Source organism: Equus caballus, chromosome 18 (genome assembly GCF_041296265.1).
Source record: "Equus caballus isolate H_3958 breed thoroughbred chromosome 18, TB-T2T, whole genome shotgun sequence".
Classification (NCBI taxonomy): Eukaryota; Metazoa; Chordata; class Mammalia; order Perissodactyla; family Equidae; genus Equus; species Equus caballus.
In genome coordinates, this window is record NC_091701.1 from 3,162,062 (window position 1) to 3,182,921 (window position 20,860).

Genomic DNA, 20,860 nt, shown 5'->3' on the forward strand with positions numbered 1-20,860 from the left:
CTGGTCACCACAGTGCAGAGCATGGGACCCGGCAAACAGCACATATTCCCTAAGCACGCTGCATGATGGACGAAACCCTATCATTCCCACTTTAAAAAGAAGGAAATCTACTAATCTATGGCAATGCTTGGAACCCACATCTGCCCCTTTTTAAGAGTTCTACAGTATCATGCTCTCTCCCCTGCTTCTCTGGCTTTACAAAGGGTGAGAAATCATACTGTGCAGACCCAGACTGAGCAAATGCTTTCTCGTGAGAACAGAGGCAAGTCCAAGGATGTTCTGGGGCAGAGTCCTTGGGACACAGGCGGCCGAGGAACAGTTTCAACCTGAAACCAAGGGTGCCGGCCTGAAGTTGGACCAGAGCAAACTGACCAAGCAGCCTGGCAGATCTGCTCTGCGGCTGGCTTTGGGGACTGAAAATGTGAGCTGTTCAAGAGCAGGGAGTTTTGTCTGTCACAGTCACATGCCTAGCATAATACCTGGGACACGGAAGGTGCTCAAAATAAAATAAACAAATACAGGCTTCACTATTAAGGTATGAATGAAAACAACTGGAAAGAAAGGAGAAGGGCAAAGGAACTACAAAAAGCCTAGGACTCAGGAAGGGTAAAAATGAAAACTCTGTGTACCAGCACTCACCCAGAGGACCCCTTGCACTGTTCTCTAAAAAGAGAGACAGAGAGGGCCGGCCCAGTGGCACAGCAGTTAAGATGGCACGTTCCGCTTCGGCAGCCCGGGGTTTGCTAGATAGGATCCTGGGGGTGGACACGCACCGCTTGGCTGGCCATGCTGTGGTAGGCGTCCCACATATAAAGTAGAGGAAGATGGGCATGAATGTTAGCTCAGGGCAGCCTTCCTCAGCAAAAAGAGGAGGATCGGCAGCAGGTGTTAGCTCAGGACTAATCTTCCTCAAAAAAAAAAAAAGAGTTCTTGGGGCAACGTATAGCACCACGAGAGGTGAGAAAGGGAGGAAAGCTGTACCTCAAAGAAGGGCTCTCCCACCCTGACTCCACATCCTTGATCCTGCAGGGAATACCAGAGAAGCAGAGGCCAGAACCTCACCACAGTGGCCTTCTGTTCAAGGATGCCTTCATTTCACGAGCTCTCGTCACTCTGACCCTAGGGGTCCTTAAGTGTTCCTTATAAGGATGAATAGTCTGAGAAATAATAGCTGTCAGAATCTGCAATGCGGCATTGCATGATCATAGGCATAATGCTTGTGGCATGGATACATAAAAAACACTCTTTAAAAAGTTCTAGGCCCAAATGTATCATCTGTAAGACCTAGTCTGTGACCCGGTTTCCTTAAATTCAAGACTATCTCTTCCTCATTGATCTACAGTAAGATACTGGAAATATTAATAAAAGTTATATTGTGGCAAATGCTTTTCACTTTACAGGAAACAGAAGAGGCATAAAATTCTAAGTCGTCACCAACTTTTTCTTCTTTCATTTTTAAACTGAAGATAACAGCTAACAAACTCTTAAAACAACTTGCACCCAGCAAGTTTACAGCCATCTGAGTTTCAACATAAATGATATTAGGAAGTACCCTTCTTGAGAAATACATTTACTCCTCAAACAATTAAATTTAATATACATTTATACCATTACAAAACCATGTGTTAACCACAGAAATCTAATTTCCAGTAAAAGTAGTAAAACTATATATCTGATATGAAAATGATCACAGGTAACTGCAGAAAAAGTCCAACAGAATTTTCTTCATAGTTCAACTTATTCCCAAGTTAAACACACTTTGTAAAAGTGCCATGCTGCCGTACAAGGCAATGTGCACTTCCTTCGATAAAAGTGAGTTTCAGCTAAGTTTATCCAAAGCAAGCCAAGAGGAAAGGCTACAATCTCCCCAAGTTTTGTGGTGTTGCTAAAGAGCTGTTAAACACATCTCCAAACACAGCACTAAAATCGGCTGGCGGCGCATGACCAATGTTTCCAAAATAGTGCAGCACAGTCAAGCATAAGACCCCAGGTCTTCCAATGAACAGAACATGCTAGTTCTCAAATCTGGAAAGAAATGCAAAACAATCTAGACATTCTGGCCAAGTTCACATCCATAACTTATTGGCGATGTACGCAGATCTGATTCTTCTGGCAGGTCCTGCAATAAAAGTCAAACCGGACCATCTAATTTCCAGCCGACAGATCCTCGAATTAAATGAAAAGGGCAACCAATATGCATCGCCCAAATTCATTTTAGGGAAAACAGCAATCTATAAAAAGATCAGGTCATTCTCCAATCAGCGTCCTGCAAACTGCTGGTTCTCAATCTACTTAGGGTCAGGCTTGGTCTACATTCATGTTAGGGCACTTCCCCCACCTCCTCTGCCCTTGGGCACGTGGGTCTCAAATCTTTTCAATGAAGGCTCAGAATGGCTAAGGAGAGCCCGCGGCCACCCTCGCAGAAACGATAATTTGCCCAGAAGACCAATGAGGGACAACTCGGGGGACTCGAAAATGGGGGCCGGGAGGGGGTGATTCGAAAATGGGGGACAGGCATGGGACGTGAAACTGAGTCAGTGAGTCAGGGAAGAGGAAGTGGAAACTCAAGGTGACCAGGACACACAGTCGTCCCGCGCCCCAAACCCTCTCCCGGTCCACGAGACCTCCCACACCATCCCAGGGGTACCTGTCACCGGCCGCGCAGCCGCGGCACACACGCCGCTCGCGTCCCCCTTCCTGCCCATGCCGGGGCCGCGCTTCCTCCGCGACAGCGCCTGAGACAACGCCGGGGCGGGGCCGGGCGGCGGCAGCGGCGGCGGCAGCGGCTGCGCCAGTGAGCGGCCGACACGCGCCTTTACCGCCGCTCAGCTCACAAGCCGGCCTGGCAAAGCAACAGCCCAGCCGCCGCCGCCCTTTACTTCCGCTTCCTGACGGAGAGGGCCGGAGGACTTCCGGCTACCGAGTCGTGGCAGCGGCAGCCCAGAGCGTCCAATGGCCGCCATCTTCTATCCGGGATGCTCCGCCTCTATCCTTGCCCCAGCCGTTCAGTGTGGGCGGGCCGGCGCGCGTCTTCCGGGTCTCGGCTGGATGTTGAGGGCGGGCAGTCGAGACCCGAAAGCGTTACCGGAAGGTGGAGAGGGGCTTTTCGGCGTTCGGACTCTGGGGAGCTTCAGAGTCGGCTTCCTTTAATCCTTTTACTAAAAGCACTGTTGCACAGTAAAGGACAAAATGACTTAATGTCTCTGAGCATCTTAGACTTTATTTTAAACCCTAAACATTGATAGCTTCCATTGCAGGGAGCGTAGAGAAAGGAAGACTTTTTAAATTTTACGACAAGATTTAGCTTATCTTGTATTGGCAGTGGCAACTTCATCTGTAAGAATTGCTTGGTCCTTTGAATTCTTTATTTTTTTGGCAAATATAAGTTAAACTAGGTAAAATTGTTCTAGAATATGTGACACTGGGCAGATCCTTTTACCCACCCAGAAATGAATACCTTTTCGGAGGGCATATTTTCAACTATTAAGTCAAACTGAACAAAAAACCACAAATACATTAAAAAGTACATAAAAAGTGTAAAATGTTGACTGACTTCTGACTTTTGATAATATGACACGAACAGTCTTTCCCCTGAGAATGCCAGAACAGGGATGCCAAACACTTCCTTAATCTAATAGCTGCACGTCTGCCCTAAGAACTTCTGTAGCTGACTATTGGGTTTTCTGTTCCTTGCAGGAACAAGTGAAGTTAACATAGTCTTAAGGAATGAAAATGAGCATTTTAAAATTCTTGAGGGAGCTTTTGTGTTAGTAGCTTTCCGTTGTGTTTTCTATACCACTTTAAATCACTTCAGGTGATGCTTCCCTAAAAAGGAATTGTTTTTTATTTCACCACATCACAAAGTTAGTTTTTTCCTTTTTTAGCTTGGTCTTCTGCTCTGTGATACACGAACACCACTAATGTTTGCTTAGTTGCAACATAGAACTAAGAGAGTGCAGAGCTTCCAAGAAGTTGAGTTTCTCTTTTTCTAAACCTTTCTCCGAAAATTCAGAGCTATTTTATTTGAACAAAAACATTTTAAAATGTTTTTAACTTTTTATTTTGAAGTAATTACAGAATCACAAGAAGTTGCAAAGATAGTACAAAGAAGTCCCATGTACCCTTTACCAGGTTGCCCCAGTGATTACATCTCAGTAACTATAGTACAATATCAAAACTGTAACCATAGGCCCTCTAGGACCAGTTCAACTGACCCCATCTTATCAACAGAGTAAGCAAGAGTGTTTTTTCAGGAACTGAGACGCCAAGGCCAGTTAAGACCACCAATCCATCAACCAGGCCTGTGCAAATGCCCAATAAGTGACCTTTTTGATGACATAGAGCTAAAAACTCCATCCTCAGATCATGCTAACACCACCATTTTGTGAACGTGTCCTATGAAGAGCCATGGAGCTTGATTACACTTGCACAGATCATCAGCTATCTTACTTCTTACCTCCAATCATCTATCTCCACGCTTCAGACTGCCCTACCCTTCATCCCATAAATTTTAGCCCAAGCCCTGAACTGGGAAGACAGATCTGAGAGCATATGCCCCTGTCTCCTTGCAGAGTGATCTAACAATAAAGCTGTTTTCTTTTACCAAAAGTTGATGTCGTAATAATTGGCTTTTTGTGTGTGTGTGTGCACCAGGCAAGAGAACCCCAATTTTGTGTTGTAACAAAACCAGAAAATTGACGTTGGTACAATGTGTGTGTATAGTTCTGTCATTTTATCACATGTGTAGAGTTGTGTAACTACCACCAAAATTAAGATACAGAACTATTCTAGCCCAACAAAGATCTCGGTTAGGTTAGAGGGAGGGAGGGATAAATAGGTGGAGCACAGCGATTTTTAGGACAGTGAAACTCTTCTGTATGATATTGCAGTGATGAATACATTTAGTTACACATTTGTCCAATCCATGGAATCTACAACACTGAGCATGAATCCTAATGTAGACTATGGACTTTGGGTAATAAGAATGTGCTAATTTAGGTTCATCGATTTGCCAAATTAATAAACAGAAACCTCATCAAAGCAGAGTCAGGAGGCCAAAAGGGGAGCTCTCGTGCCCTACTTCAGTAGCAGAGCCCAACAGGAAGAAGAAAGACTTTCTCTTCTTGACCAGCAAGAATCTCAGCCAATGAGAGCCTGTCACAGCTCAGCCAACGAAAAGCCACTACACATTGAACTCTCTGTTCCTCCAATGGACTCTTGGTTTACAGCAGCCCTCCCAACTTCCTCTTCCCCTCTGTAAAACAGCTCCTCCTCCTTTGCTGGTGGGGGGACTTGTGCATGGCCTACTATAGTTGCAGACCCCAAATTGCAATTCTTTGTGGATCCCAAATAAACCCATTTTTGCTGGAGAAGTAACTGACAGTCTATTTGCTTAAGGTAAAAAAAAAAAAGAGCCCATCGAGCCCCTGCTTCTCTCACCCACCGTGTACTTCCGGGTACATCTTCCTACCAATTCGAGCTCCCACCCCTTTTGCATTTGAGACTCTCCAGGCTTTATTCGAGATCTGTTTTAAGGCTTCATCTTCTTCTGGTTGAGGATTTGTGTGTCCACACGTGCTCAGGTAGCACTTCAGCCTGACTCTCAATCAGGCTGTTTCTTTGAACTGCACTAGCCTTCTGTTTGATTCCTTTTAGAACCAGACTTTTTCTACTCAAACTGGTTAGCCTTCAGTCTGGTTTTGGACAGTTCATTGGAAGTGTGCTGGTCCAGCCTTCAGCCGGACTCTCCTGGGAGCAGACTGTGCCCTTGACCACTGTGACTGTGATCAACTTGTTGGTCAACCTTCAGTCCAATTCCCTTGAGAACCAGGCTGTTCTGTGGAACCGCGTTGATCTGACCTTCAATTTGTCATACTGAAGTTGGAGTGTTCTATTGGAACTGGCCAGTATTAAGCCTGTAGGACGTTTGAGCTGTTCAAGATGTTTGAGTTACAAACTATTTAAGCTGTTTGAGCTGTTTAAGATATTTAAGAATTATTCTTTTGCTCTAGAGAAAAATCTCTAAGAAATGAGAGATCAGTTATCTAAATGTTTTGAGGGCACCCCTCCCATGGGACTTTGGCCAATTTTATGTTCAAAATCATGGTCATTCCTCACATGCATTTCTAACTAAATGAACCAATTTAACCAAAAGTAACTTAGAATATCAACGGCCATTATGAGGAACTTTTGAACTCTCCAAACTTACTTTTCTTAAAACCAAATTGGACAACCATAGTGATATCAGCTCAACATAATGTTGATATAAAGGAAGCCATATTGTAGAAAAGAAACTATATTGTAACACTGAATGACCTCTGATTACTAACCCAGACATGTTCTGTAGATTTCATGGTCCCTCGCAGCTGCTATAAGTTGATGACTTTGTTCCTTTGAGTTCCTTAGGAATGTGATGACCCCCTGGGCAGAGAGCCTATACCGATAGCCGTCATCAGTGACAAGTGAAAGATCAGGGTATAGGGCGCTGCTCCGGTTTCTGATGCACATCCAGTAAACAAAAGACTACCAGGAACTGGGACCAGATGTCTGCCCCACCCAGAGGCCAGCCCCCTATATAACTGTCTGTAGTCTCTGTTCTGTAAGATGGATCTTTCGGACATTAGTCAGCCATCTTCCCCCTTGCTAGCAAGCTGTAATAAAGCCTTTTCTCTCCTACCACCTTGCCTCTTGACCATTGGCATGTCTTGCTGCAAGCAGATGACTGCCCCCCCCCCCACCCCACCTTGTGTGGTAACAAATTCTCTGTAATTTCCAAAACTGAATGGAATGCTTATTTTGATTGGAATTTTGAGGCTTCCAAACATTACCAGGAGTCTAAAATTATCTCTTTGTAAAATAGAATTTTGAGATTAACTGAGGCAAAGAAAGAAAGATAAAATGGCTTCTGAAGCCGCATGTTCTCCTCCTCCAGCACCATCATTTTCCTCTCCCCTGGCTCCCCTTGCTCAGGTTCTGCCTCTGGTGCCACCTTCTCCCTCCTTTCTACACCATCTACACTTCCTCTGTACTCTCAGCTCCTTCATACTAACACTCTTGCCAAACTTGTCCTTTTTCCTGAACGTCTCCCTGCTCCCTCTTCCTCTGAACCTATGGGCACCTGTCCCCTTAAAATTAAGCCTCCTGAGGATCCAGAGGCTAAGCCCTTAATTTCTTATATTTCCTGAACTAAAGCTGAACTGTGAGCAACAGTCAAAAATTTTCCCAAAGTAACGGAAGATCCTTACAGATTTGCTGAGGAATTTAATGTAGTCATTCAAACTTATCAACCTGGTTTCTCTGACTTACAACAGCTATTCATATGCTTGTTGGTGAAGAGCAGGCCCAGCATTGGATGCAAACCGCTAATTGGGAAAATCCTGATAGATCTCTAGAGTTACAACCTAGAGACCTATGGTATGATTAGGCTTGGGCAATTGCTGGATGACCTCATCAGGCAATTCCTAGGGCTTTCCCAAAATTCAGGCAGTGCACAGAAACATGATGAACCTGTTCATAACTGTTACAATCAACTTTAGATTGTCTTTACAGAAAATTCTGGTCTTCCTTCAGACGTTGGTTCTACCTAGGTAGCTTTTAACTCTATGTTTATTAGTGGGCCGAACAGGGACCCTTCCCTTCTAGTAAAAAGGACCAGGATAAAATAGAAAACTATATCCACTCCAGATTTAGTTAATCTGGCAAACCAACTCTCTCCCACCCTAGATGAGTCACCTAAATGAAAGACCACTAAAATTCTTAATCTTCAACTCCAGCAAATGAAGGCCCTAAATGAAACCAAAAACCTCCTAGTTTCTGTTATTACTGCAAAGAGCCAGACATTGGAAAAGAGATTGTTACAAATTTAATTGCTTCAAGCACATTCAACCCTCTAACCAGCCGTTCCAATGTCCTCCGAATTCTGAGTGACAGGGCTCTGAGGAACTACAGGGCTTCTTCCTAATCCTCCCTCTTAACAGGCTTGGAGAAACATTTCTCCAGATTGGAAATGAATCTCCTTCTGTCCTAAGCGACACCAGAGCCACGCTCTTGGTGCTCAACACGCTACTGTAAAGCAGCCCCTGCCTCAAGGTACTAAAACAGTTCAAACAGTGGGAATTTCTAATAAACCTCAGCAGGTTCCTGCCTCTGAACCTATTCCCTTTTATTTAACCCCTCTGAGAGGTGCACATCCTGTTCTCCTTAGTTTCTCTGCCCCTATTCATTTATTCGGCCGAGACTTCTTCAAAAAGTATCATGCTGGGATTTCTTTTTCCCGAAAGGGGGAAATAATTCTAGAATTTGATAGTAGCTATTCAAAAAAGCCAACTACATGAATTAAATGACCCCTTGACATCTTTTCTTTGCTCCGTCTCTTGTGGTACTAGAGCTGATTCTAGAAACATTGATCATTCTTCCCCATGGACAGCAACCACCCTCAGTGGCAAAATCTCCAACTGCTATTGGTAAAATTCACATGGCATCGCCCATCAAGATTCAGATAGATCCCTCAAAACCTCTCCCCAGAATTAACCAACACCCTAAAACTAAAGAAGCCCTTCAAGGTATAAAGCCCGTAAGAGAAGCTTACAAGGCCGAGGGCCTCATTATCTCTTGTACTAGACCCTGTAATACTCCTATTTTACCTTCCAGGAAACCCAAGGGCCAAGGGTGGAGCTTTGTCTGGGGCCTCTGAGCAGTAAACAACATTGTTATCCCTCAACACCTGTTGTTCCCAGCCCTCCCATGTGACTAACGTCCATTCCCACTGGAGCGAATACCTTCCAGTAATTGATTTATGCAGTGCATTCTTTAGCACTCCAATTGATGAAGCCAGTCAACACCTTCTTGCCTTCACTTGGGAAGGAAAACATATCACCTGGACAGTAATGCCTCTGGGTTTTACTAAGAGCCCTTCTTATTTTCCAGAAATCCTGAAGGCTGATCTGGATAATATAAGTTCCCTAGGGGTTGTGCTTTGTTGCAGCATGTGGACGATTTGCTTCTTTGCTCGCCCTCCCAAGCCTCCTCCCGGGAAGACAGCCTCCACTTGCTAAAGCTTTCAGCCTTAAAAGGACATAAAGCTGCCAAGGAGAAATTGCGGTTTGCCCAAACCTAGGTTCAACATTTAGAGCATCTGCTATCAGAACAAGAGCTACATCCAGATCCAGACAGGCTTCATGATGTCCTCAGTTTCCCCAAACCTAAAACTAAGCACCAACTGCAAGGTTTTCTCATTGGTCACTGCCAAAACTGAATTCCAAATTTCTCTTATGGCCAAACCTCTGTATCTTTTACTAAAGAACAACAACCTCAACCCAATTTTATGGGAAGAATTGGATGACATAGCCTTTAAGGCCTTAAAGGAGTTTGATGAAACCACCTGCCCTTGGACATCCCAGTTGTCAGATTCCCTTTTTTCTTTTTGTATATGAAAAGAAAGGAATGCCCTTGGGATACTCACCCAAAACCATGGAGACCATCACGGACTCATCTGGTATTATAGCCAGCAACTGGATCCTGTGGCGTGGGGACACCCCGCTTGCCTTAGAGCCATTACTGCCACTGGCCTTTTAAGACCACCAAGAAAAGCATTGTGGGATTCCCTTTAACCATTTTTTAGCTCATGCAGTAGAAGCCTTCCTGAATTCTCATCACGCTCAACATATTTCAGCCAGCTGCCTCACCTCCTTTTGTTAACGGCTCCTCACATAACCTTTTTACACTGTAATAACTTTAACCCTGCTACTCTCCTCCCCTCCGTTAAGGATGAAGTCCTTCATTCCTGCCTAATGCTGACGGATCACCTCCTGACTCCTCGTGATGATCTGTAGGAAATCCTTTGGGTAACACCAACTTGGTTCCTATTTAAAAGGTGACAGTGGCAAATACTCTGCTGGGTATGCCATTGGAACTCCTTTTGATATCATTGAGGCAGCACCTTTACCTATGGCTTCTTCAGCCCAACAGGCTGAATTATATGCTCTTACATGGGCTTGTACTTTAGCCAAGGGCAAAGCTGCCAATATATATACTGATAATAGACATGCTTTCAGAGTAGCTCATGATTTTGGAATGTTGTGGAAACAATGTCACTTCCTTACTTCTAGTGGAAATAAAATTTAAAATTGCCCCTATGTTCAGGAATTATTGGGTGCTGTACTTTTACCTGCTGCTTTAGCTATTATCAAGATCCCAGGGCATTCTTAAAATTGACTCTCTAGAAGCTAAAGGAAATCACCTTGCTGATATTTCTGCAAGAAATGCAGCCCTTAAAGAAACCAACAGCAGCCAGGCCTCTGTCGTGATCCAAAGGGATCTTTTCTCAAATGATAACTTAGAAAAACTAACTAGAAAAGCCCAACAGTTGGCCTCAGAAAAGGAAAAACAAGATTTGAAATTCATCAATTGTTGGTTTGACAAAAGAGAAAGCTCTAGTTCAGACCAAATAACAAGCCAGTCCTACCAGAGTCTCCAGAATCCCCACTTCTAACCATTGTGCACGCATTTAACCACTGGTCCACCAACAAAACAATAATATTCATGAACATATTCATGAATCCATATTGGTGGGGAAATGTTAACATAGCAGCAAAAAGTGCCCACCTCACTTATCCCATTTGTCCAAAATACAGTGCAGGGAAGCCTGTTCATACTGCCGCCGGACATTTTAAACTGCCCAATGGACCGTCTGAGGTTTGGCAAGTGGATTTCATACAGCTTGCCCCGTCTCGTGGAGATAAATATGCTTTAGTCCTGGTCTGCACGTTTTCTCACTGGACTGAAGCTTCCGTTGCAGACAGGCTGCTGCCTCTCCTGTGGCTAAAGCCCTTTCAGAAAAGATTATCCCCCCTGGGGAACTCCTCTCAAGCTTCATAGTGATCGAGGAACCCATTTTACTGGTCAGGGACTTCAACAGGTCTGTGCTCTTTGGCCTGTTTTACACTTTCTCTGTGCTCACCACCCTCAGGCCTCTGGTTTAGTCGAACACACTAACAGCGTTATTAAGACTCAGTCGGCCAAATTTGTAGAGACCCTCCAAATACCTTGGCCAAAAGCATTGCCATTGGTCCTTCTAAATCTCAGATCCACCTCGCTTTGGAACTCATAAACTTTCACCCTTTGAGATAATCGCGGGATGCCCAATGCACTTGGCTCCTGTCTCATTTGACCCACAGCTGATAAAGGAGATATACTCCAATATTGGAAATATCTAATTGCTTCTATTAAAAATAACCAGGTTTTGCTAGAGCAATCTTTTCACATTGCATTCCAGGGAGACGAAGATTTTAAGCATCACACCCTGCAACCTGGAGATGTCGTCTATTGGAAAAGACACCTCTCCAGTCTCACTGGAAAGGCCTCTATTGGGTACTGTTAACTAACCCTTGTGCTGCAAAACTCCAGGGAACAGACTCTTGGATTCACATGACACACCTAAAGAAAGCACCGAACTCTAACTGGACCTCCACATCATCCGGTGACCTGAAAGTAAAGATTTCCTGAATCTGAAGCAGACAACATCTTATGAGACAGCTTTCCCAAGACGTCCAGACGAGGCCTGTTGGAAGTTTGTCTCCCAAACCTTTGATCATGACATAATGCTTCAGATGATCTCCAATGCCTATGATCTGGATAACATATGGCCTTTATTTATTTTTTTTTGAGGAAGACTGGCCCTGAGCTAACGTCTGTGCCCATCTTCCTCTATTTCTGCTCAATTTTGCTGTGAATCTAAAACTGCTCTAAAAAATAAAGTATATATATATATACTTTTTTTATTTATTTATTTTGTTGAGATCACATTGGTTTATAACATTGGATACTTCACCAGTTTTCATGTCATCCTTGCCCAGGGGCTACGCTGATCTCTGTATTGTTCCAATGTTAGTATATGTGCTGTGGAAGCAAGCACTAAAGTACATATATTTAAAAGAAGAAAATCATAAATGTTAAAGATGGAAGGAATATAAGAGATAGCTTAATCCTATCCTCATTGTAAAGTGAGGAAAAATGAGACTCAGACTTTTAAAAATAATTAATATACCTTATTGTTAGTACAGTTTTAATTTTACAGAATAATTGAGCAGGTAGTAATACAATTCCATATGTCCATCCCACCCCAACACCCAATACTGTTTCTCCTATTATTAACATCTTGCATTAGTGTGGTACATTAGGGTTATATCCATACAATGGAATAATTTCCAAACCATATTTCTGACAAAGGACTTGTAACTAAGATATATAAAGGACACTCAAAACTCAGTATTGTGGAAGTAATATTCACATATTACTATTAACTTAAGTCCATAGTTTACATCAGGGTTTGCTCTTAGCACTGGACAGTTTTATGGGTTTTCACAAATGCATAAAAACATATAACCACCATTAGAGTCTCATACAGAATGGTTTCACCATTCTGACAATCCCCTGTGCTACACCTACTCACCTCTCCCCCCAAACCCTGGCAACCACTGAACTTTTCAGTCTCTGCTATAGACTGAATGTTTGTGTTCCTCCCCCAAATTCATATGTTGAAACCTAATCCCCAGTGTAACAATATTTGGAGGTAGGGCCTTTGGCAAGTGCTTAGGTCATGAGAGAAGCTCTCATGAATGGAATTAATGCCCTTATAAAAGACCCCAGAGAGCTGCCTCACCTTCCACTGTGACGACACAGAGAGAAGACAGCCAACCAACCCCAGAGCAGGAAGCTGGCCCTCCGCAGACATCAAATCTGCCGGAATCTTGACCTTAGACTTCCGAGCCTCCAGAACTGCAAAAATAAACTTATGCTGTTTATGAGCCACCAGACTATGGTATTCTTTACAGTAGCCTGAATGGACTAAGATGCCATCTCTATAGTTTTGCCTTTTCCAAAATGTCATGTAGTTGGAATGATACAGTATGTAGCCTTCAGACTGACGCGTTTCATTAGCTTATTCATTTAAGTTTACTCCATGTCTTTTCATGGCTTGAGCACTCATTTCCTTTTATTGCTGAAGAATATTCCACGTATGGATGTAGCACAGTTTGTTCATCCTTTCCTGTTCGAAATTATTTTCTATTCATTGAGTTTGTTCTTTTTTAAATCTCCCCCTCTTCTTCTGCCATCTCTTGTTTTAAATGAGCATTTTATATGTTTCAATTTTATGTCTTCTCTTAGCATATCAATTAAACTTCTTTTTCAAAAAAATTTTAGTGGATTCCCCAGAGTTTGTAACATACATTTACAACTAATCCACATCCACTTTCAAATAACACCATGCTGCTTCAGAATACTCCTAGCTCCGCCCTCCTGTCCATTGCTGCGTGGCTGTCATTCATTTTACTTATCCATGTGCAGCAATCAACCAGAGTACTGTTGCTGCTCTGACTCTGGAGAAAGTTATTTAGTAGATCAGATCACAATAAAAATGAATAAACATTGTATTCTGCCTTCATTTATTCTTTCTCTGATGGTCTTCCTTTCTTTCTATAGATCCAAGCTTCTGAACTATATCATTTTCCTTCTCTCTAAAGAATTTCTTTGAGCACTTCTTGCAAGGCAAGTCTGCTGGAGACAAATTCCCCCAGTTTCTGTTTGTCTGAGAAACTCTATTTCTCCTTTACTTTTGAAACATGATGTCACAGTACACAAAATTCTATGTTGCTGATTGTTTTTCAAGACTGAATATTTCACTCCACTGTGATCCTGCCTGCATGATTTGTGAAAAGAAATCTGATGTAATTCTTATCTTTGTTCATCCGTAGATAGTGTTTTTTCTCTCTAGGTTCTTTCAAGATTCTCTCTTTGTTTTTGGCTTCTGCAGTTTGAATGTGATATGCCTCGGTGCAGACTTTTTCTTATTTATCCTACATGATGTTCTCTGAGCATCCCGGATTTGCTATTTGGCTTCTTTCATTAATAATGGAAAATTCATAGCCATTGTTATGTCAAATATTTCGTCTGCGTCTCTCTCTTTCTTTTTCTAGTATTCCCATTATGCATATGTTAAACCCTTTGTAATTATCCCACAGTTCTTGGATATTCTGTTCCAGTTTTTAAATTCTTTTTTCTCTTTGCATTTCGTTTTGGGAAATTTCTATTGACAAATCTTCAAGCTCGCTCATTCTTTCCTCGGCTGTCTCCTGATGACCCCCCCAAAGACATTCTTCATTTCTGTTACCATGTTTTTAACTTCTAGTTTATCTTCTCACTCTTTTCTAGAGTTTCCATCTATCTGATTACATTACCCCTTTGTTCTTGCATGTTGTCCAATTTTCTGTTAGAGCCTTTAGCACGTTAATCAAAGTTACTTTAAAATCCCAGCCTGATAATTCCAAAACCTCTGCCACATGTGAGTCTGATTCTGATGCTTTGTCTCTTCAGATTGTAATTTTTTCTTGCCTTTTAGTATGCCTGTAATTTTTGCTTGAACCTGAGACATGATGTACTGGGTAAAAGGAACTGAGGTAAATAGGCCTTGGTGTGAAGTTTTGTTTTCCTGTGTAGGAGTTAGGCTACTGTTTGCTATAGCTGTCCACGTCAGAGACCTCAATTTGTCCTAGTGTCCTTGTTTTTGTCTCCTCTTTTGTATTTGGTTTCCCTATAAATGGCTTCTTAAATAGAGTGAGAGCGTTATAATTCTTTCAGCTGTAATCTACATTATTATACAGGAGCCCTGTTGATGTGGTGGTAAGGTTGATGGGAGGGTAAGCATTCTGTAATCCTATAATTAGGACTTGGTCTTTTAATAGGCCTGCGCCCTGGGCTGGAACCTACACGAGTGCTTTTCCCGTTTATACGAGACAGGAAGACTCTCAGAGGGGAATAGAGTTGGGTAATTTCCCTCCCTCCAAGTCAGATAAAGCTATGGTTAATAGCTTCTCCTTGGTGAGAGGCCTTTGTTGTGGAGAATTCTCTGGGCTTATTTAGAAACGGTTGCTTTTCCCCTCCCCGTGGCCAAACATGAGGGGATTTTTCTAGGATATTCACTGTGAGAACCCGATGGGGTTCCTGAAGGCAAACCCCATAAAATTGTGGGAGCTCCCCTGCACCTTACTCTGGGCCTCCAGGAGTATTTAACTCTCAAATGAGTCTAGACTCAGCCTCTGGAAATCACCCAAATTATCTGTTCAGTCTTCCTACCAGCTCCCAGTTCCAGTGGCTTCTGCCTTAGGTAAACTGAACTGTGTTCTCTGCATTTGCCCATCTCTCCAGTTTTGGGGGTGGCTGTTTGTCCTCTGACCTCAATTCTCTCTCAATTTTCATTAATTCCATTTTTTCTTGTTATGAGGGCAGGAAAGATGACTTCCAAATTCTTTCCTTATAGAGCAGAAACCAGAAGTCCAAGACTCAGACCACATAAGAGCAGCACCCAGGTCTCTAGACCAATGCTGTCCAATAGAAATGAAATGTGAACCACATAACTCATTTTAAATTGCCTAACAGCCACATTTAAAAAGTACGAAGAAATAGGTGAAATTAAATAACAAATTTTATTTAACCCAATATATCTAATACACTATCATTTAAACATGTAATTACAAAAAAAGCTAAGCAGTTTTACTTTTGGGGGCAATTAAGTGTTTGAAATCTAGTATGCACTTTACATTTATAGCCTATCTCAGTTTGGTCATTTCAAGTGCTCAATAGCTACAAACGGTCTGCTAACCACTCCACCCCTCATCAAACAGTTAATAATAACAAGCTGGGGCCGGCCCGGTGGCATAGCGGTTAAGTGCGCATGTTCCGCTTGGGCGGCCTGGGGTTATGGGTTCAGATCCTGGGTGCGGACATGGCACCACTTGTCAAGCCAAGCTATGGTAGGCGTCCCACATATAAAGCAGAGGAAGATGGGCACGGATGTTAGCTCAGGGCCAGACTTCCTCATCAAAAAAGAGGAGGATTGGCAGCAGATGTTAGCTCAGGGCTGATCTTCCTAAAATAAATAAATAAATAAAATAATAATAATAATAATAACAAGCTGAGCTCACCCTCACCAGGCCTATTCCTTGAGCACACAGCCACGCCGCCGGGCTTTCCCCTCTCCTGGATTGCCCTTTCCTCTTTCCCCACAAGGTTTGCTCTTACTCTTCATTTAGGTCTCTGTCATGTCACATCTTCAGAGGACCTTTCCTGACTCCCTCATCTAAAATCCATCCCCCAAACTCTCACCTCCTCTCTCCTTCACCTACCTCATTTTTTTACATTCTATATTTGTTTATAGTCTTCATTCCCCTTCAGATGTCACTCCAGGAGGACAGGGACATTATTTAGTTCAGTGCTGCATTCTTAGCCCCAGGACAGTACTCAACCAACATGGGATGATGGGTTCCAGCCACAGCACCCCACTCATCCCTGAGGACATGCTCAGCTGAGGAGATGCCCCACCCCTGCCACTGCTCTCACTTAGTCAGCTTGTGGGTGAACGATGTGCCGTGAGATCAGTCAACACCCTTGAGCTGCTGGAGAGACACAGCATAGCATCCTCCAGGTTTTAAACTCTGTTTGTCATTCAGAAAACTAAAGCCACTGTTGACTCTGTGTGCTTTTCCCTTAATAGGGGCTCAGGAGCAGGCAGACCCAATGGGAGAGTGAAGTCCTAATGGGGTGCTGGCCCAACAGTCAGACCCAGGCCACCCGACCTTGTAAGCCAACCAGTGCCTTACCAGAGTTCCCAAAGAAGAAACTTCTGGCAAACGAAGTTGCCCAAAAGTAGCTTCATAAACGTAATAAAGACAGAGTATCTAAAAATAGCCATATGAGTTAACCACAAATATCTAACCACATATCTACAACTACATTGACACGTCTTTCCTGTGGGAGATTTAGCTATTTGCATTATTTTGTCTAATCAATTCTTGCTTTACATCTTTAGTCCAGTATCTTATTCTCTCGTCTTTCTTGATTGGCCCCATAATGGCTCCACTTATTTATAAAAAGGAACTGAAGTTCCTGGGGGCTTTCAGTTGTTCAGTTTATCACTTCAGAGAACTTCATGGGCATGGTCCGGATCTATGTTGGCCCCAACTCTGCTTTGTGATAGGCCTTTGTTGGCCCTTGTGCACCCCCCTTTCTCCGGGTGAGCATGCGCACACATTTACTGTGGTGCCCACATGCTCCCGCGGTGAGGCGCCTGTTTATTGCTGGGGAAATCTAGTCTGCATCTTTCCCCGGAACTCTCAACACTTACTGTCTCACCACTTGTTTTGCTACTACTATCCAGTGCCACGCGGCCCCGCCACCTTGCTGAATTGTTAGAGGGTGATGTAACATTGGTTAGAAAAAGAAGAAGGAATTAACATTTGAACTACCAGTGACCAAAGAAAAAGGGAGGAGGAAAAAAGACTATGCTCAGAGAAAGAGGGGAACAACATTCAGACAGCATCTTAATGCCAGAAGCCAGGCTCTGAAGGGAGCCAGAGCTTGGAAACCCAAGTCATATCAATGCGAGAAGGATTTTAAGAAGTTGGTGGTGGGGATAGTGTAGAACCTGCAAAGCAACCTGCAGAAAACAGGATTCTCTGCTCGGGGGCTCTATCTGTGCCTCTGGATAGACTTGAATGTATTATATGAAACTTGCCAGGAACTGTAAGAATCTGAGATCACCAAAGAAATTGGTTGTGGAAAGCAAAGTTGGATTTTCTTTCTTTCTTTCTTTTATTGTGGTAACACTTGTTTATAGTATTATATAAATTTCAGGTGTGCATTGTTATATTTCGAATTCTGTGTAGATTAAATCATGTTCACCACCCAAAGACTACAACCCACCACCACACACATGTGCCTAATAAACGATTTCGCTCTCCTCCCTCCCCTGTCCCCTCTGGTAGCCACCAACCCAATCTCTGTTTCTGTGTGTTTGTTTGTTCTTTTTATCTTCTACTTATGAAGGAGATCATGCAGTATTTGATTTTCTCCCTTTGATTTATTTCACTCAGCATAATACCCTCAAGGTCCGTCCATGTTGTCACAAATGGGCGGATGTCATCGTTTCTTATGTCTGGGTAGTATTCCATTGTGTGTATATACCACATCTTCTCTATCCATTCGTCCCTCCGTGGGCATTTAGGTGGCTTCCAAGTCTTGGCTATTGTGAATAATGCTGCAATGAACATAGGGGTGCATGTATCTTTATGCATTCATGTTTTCATGTTCTTGGGATAAATACCCAGCAGTGGGATAGCTGGATCATATGGTATTTCTTTCTTAATTTTTTGAGGAATCTCCATACTGTTTCCCATAGTGACTGCACCAGTTTGCACTCCCACCAGCAGTGTATGAAGGTTCCTTTATCTCCACATCCTCTCCAACACTTGTTGTTTCCTGCCTTGATAATTATAGCCATTCTGATGGGAGTGAGGTGATATCTCATTGTAGTTTTGATTTGCATTTCCCGATGGTTAATAATGTGCAACATCTTTTCATATGCCTGTTGGCCGTCCATATGTCTTCTTTGGAGAAATGTCTGTTCAGAACTTTTGCCCGTTTTTTAATTGGGTTGTTAGTTTTGTCGTTGTTGAGCTATATGAGTTCTTTGTATATTTGGGGTATTAACCCCTTATCAGATGTATGGTCTACAGACATTTTCTCCCAATTGTTAGGTTGTCTTTTCATTTTGTTAATGGTTTCTTTTGCTGTGCAGAAGCTTTTTAGTTTGGTGTAGTCCCATTTGTTTATTTTTTCTATTGTCTCTCTTGCCCGGTCAGACATGGTGGTTGAAAACATACTGCTAAGACTGATGTCAAAGAGCATACTGCCTATGTTTTCTTCTAGAAGTTTCATGATTCTAGGTCTTACATTCAAGTCTTTAATCCTTTTTGAGTTAATTTTTGTGTCTGGTATAAGATAATAATCTACTTTCATTCTTTTGCATGTGGCTGTCCGATTTTCCCAACACCGTTTATTGAAGAGACTCTCCTTTCTTCCTCATGTGTTCTTGGCTCCCTTGTTGAAAATTAGCCGTCCATAGATATGCAGGTTTATTTCTGCGCCTTTGATTCTGTGCCATTGATCTGTGTGTCTGTTTTTGTGCCAGTACCATGCTGTTTTGGTTACTGTGGCTTTGTAGGATATTTTGAAATCAGGGAGTGTGATATCTCCAGCTTTGTCCTTTTTTCTAAAGATTCCTTTGGCTAAGGATTCCTTTGGCTAAAGATTCCTGAATAGGGTCTTTTCCTATTCCATGTAAATTTTAGGATTCTTTGTTCTATTTCTGTGAAAAATGTCATTGGAACTTTGATAAGGATTGCATTGAATCTGTAGCTTGCTGTAGGAAGTATGGACATTTTAACTATAGTAAGTCGTCAAATAAAGAACATAGAATATCTTTTCATTTCTTTGTGTCTTCCTCAAGTTTTTTCAACAGTGTTTTATAGTTTTCAGTGTATAGACCTTCCCCTCTTTGGCTAAGTTTTTTCCTAGGTATTTTATTCTTTTTGTTGCCATTGTAAATGGGATTGTATTCTTAATTTCTCTTTATGCTATCTCGTTGTTAGTGTATAGAAATGCAACTGATTTTTGTATGTTGACTTTGTATCCTGCAACTTTACTGTATTCATTTATTATTTCTAAAAGTTTTTTTAATGGATTCTTTAGAGTTTTCTATATAAAAAATCATGTCATCTGCAAAAAGTGACAGTTTCACTTCTTCTTTCCAATTTGGATCCCTTTTATTTCTTTTTCTCACCTGATTGCTCTGGCTAGGACTTCCAATACTATGTTAAATAACGGTGGTGAAAGTGGGCATCCTTGCCTGGTTCCTGTTCTTAGAGGGATGGCTTTCAGTTTTTCTCCATTGAGAACGATATTAGCTGTGGGTTTGTCATATATGGCCTTTATCATGTTGAGGTACTTTCCTTCTCTACCCATTTTATTCCGAGTTTTTATCATACATGAATGCTCTATCTTGTCAAATGCTTTCTCTTCATCTATTCAGATGACCAAGTGATTTTTGTTCTTCATTTTGTTAATGAGATGTATCACATTGATTGATTTGCAGAGGTTGAACCATCCCTGCATCCCTGGAATGAATCCCACTTGATCATGGTGTATGATCTTTTTAATGTATTGTTGTATTTGATTTGCTAGTATTTTGTTGAGGATTTTTGCATCGATGCTCATCAGTGATATTGGCCTGTAATTTTCTTTTTTTGTGTTGTCCCTGTCTGGTTTTGGTATCAGGGTAATGTTGGCTTCATAGAATGAGTTAGGAAACCTCCCCTCCTCTTCAATTTTTTGGAAAAGTTTAAGAATAAGTATTATGTCTTCTTTGAATGTTTGGTAGAATTCAGCAGGGAAGCCATCTGGTCCTGGACATGTTTTAGGGGGAGGTTTTTGATTACTGTTTCAGCTCCTTACTGGTGATTCAAATTCTCTCTTTCTTCTTGATTTGGTTTTGGAAGGTTGTATGATTCTAAGAATTTATCCATTTCTTCTGGATTATCCAACTTGTTGGCATACAGTTTTTTGTAGTATTCTCTTATAATCTTTTGTATTTTTTGGAGTGTCCATTATAATCTCTCCTCTTTCATTTCTGATTTTATTTATTTGAGCCATCTCCCTTTCTTGGTGAGTGTAGCTAAAGGTTTGTCAATTATGTTTATCTTTTCAAAGAACAAACTCTTGGTTTCATTGATTTTTTCTATTGTTTTTTAGTCTCTATTTCATTTATTTCTTCTCTGATTTTTACTATTTCCTTCCTTCTGCTGATTTTGAGTTTTGTTCTTCTTTTTCCAGTTCCTTTAGGTGCACTGTTAGATTGTTTATTTGAGATTTTTCTTGTTTGTTGAGGTAGGCCTATATACGTCCCTCTTAGAACTGCTTTTGTTGTATTCCATAGATTTTGGCAGGTTGTATTCTCATTTTCATTTGTCTC

The 20,860-nt window shown here is 42.1% G+C and overlaps 1 protein-coding gene and 1 non-coding gene across 3 annotated transcripts in view; both read right to left on the bottom strand.

The window, feature by feature from the left end:
- The window catches only part of UGGT1 (UDP-glucose glycoprotein glucosyltransferase 1), a 117,003-nt gene extending 114,021 nt beyond the window's left edge, over positions 1-2,982 (bottom strand). The window contains exon 1 of one of the 2 annotated variants that reach the window (XM_001504931.7): positions 2,648-2,982. In XM_001504931.7, the coding sequence (XP_001504981.2) occupies positions 2,648-2,705 (58 nt within the window). In that variant the 5' untranslated portion in view covers positions 2,706-2,982. The remainder of the gene's footprint in view (positions 1-2,647) is intronic. The other variant, XM_014732357.3, reaches the window with a different exon arrangement.
- Positions 2,983-11,807: 8,825 nt separating this feature from the next.
- LOC111768941 (U6 spliceosomal RNA) lies at positions 11,808-11,911 on the bottom strand. Its single transcript, XR_002801624.1, has one exon. It is a non-coding gene; the product is annotated as a U6 spliceosomal RNA (small nuclear RNA).
- Positions 11,912-20,860: the final 8,949 nt, after the last annotated feature.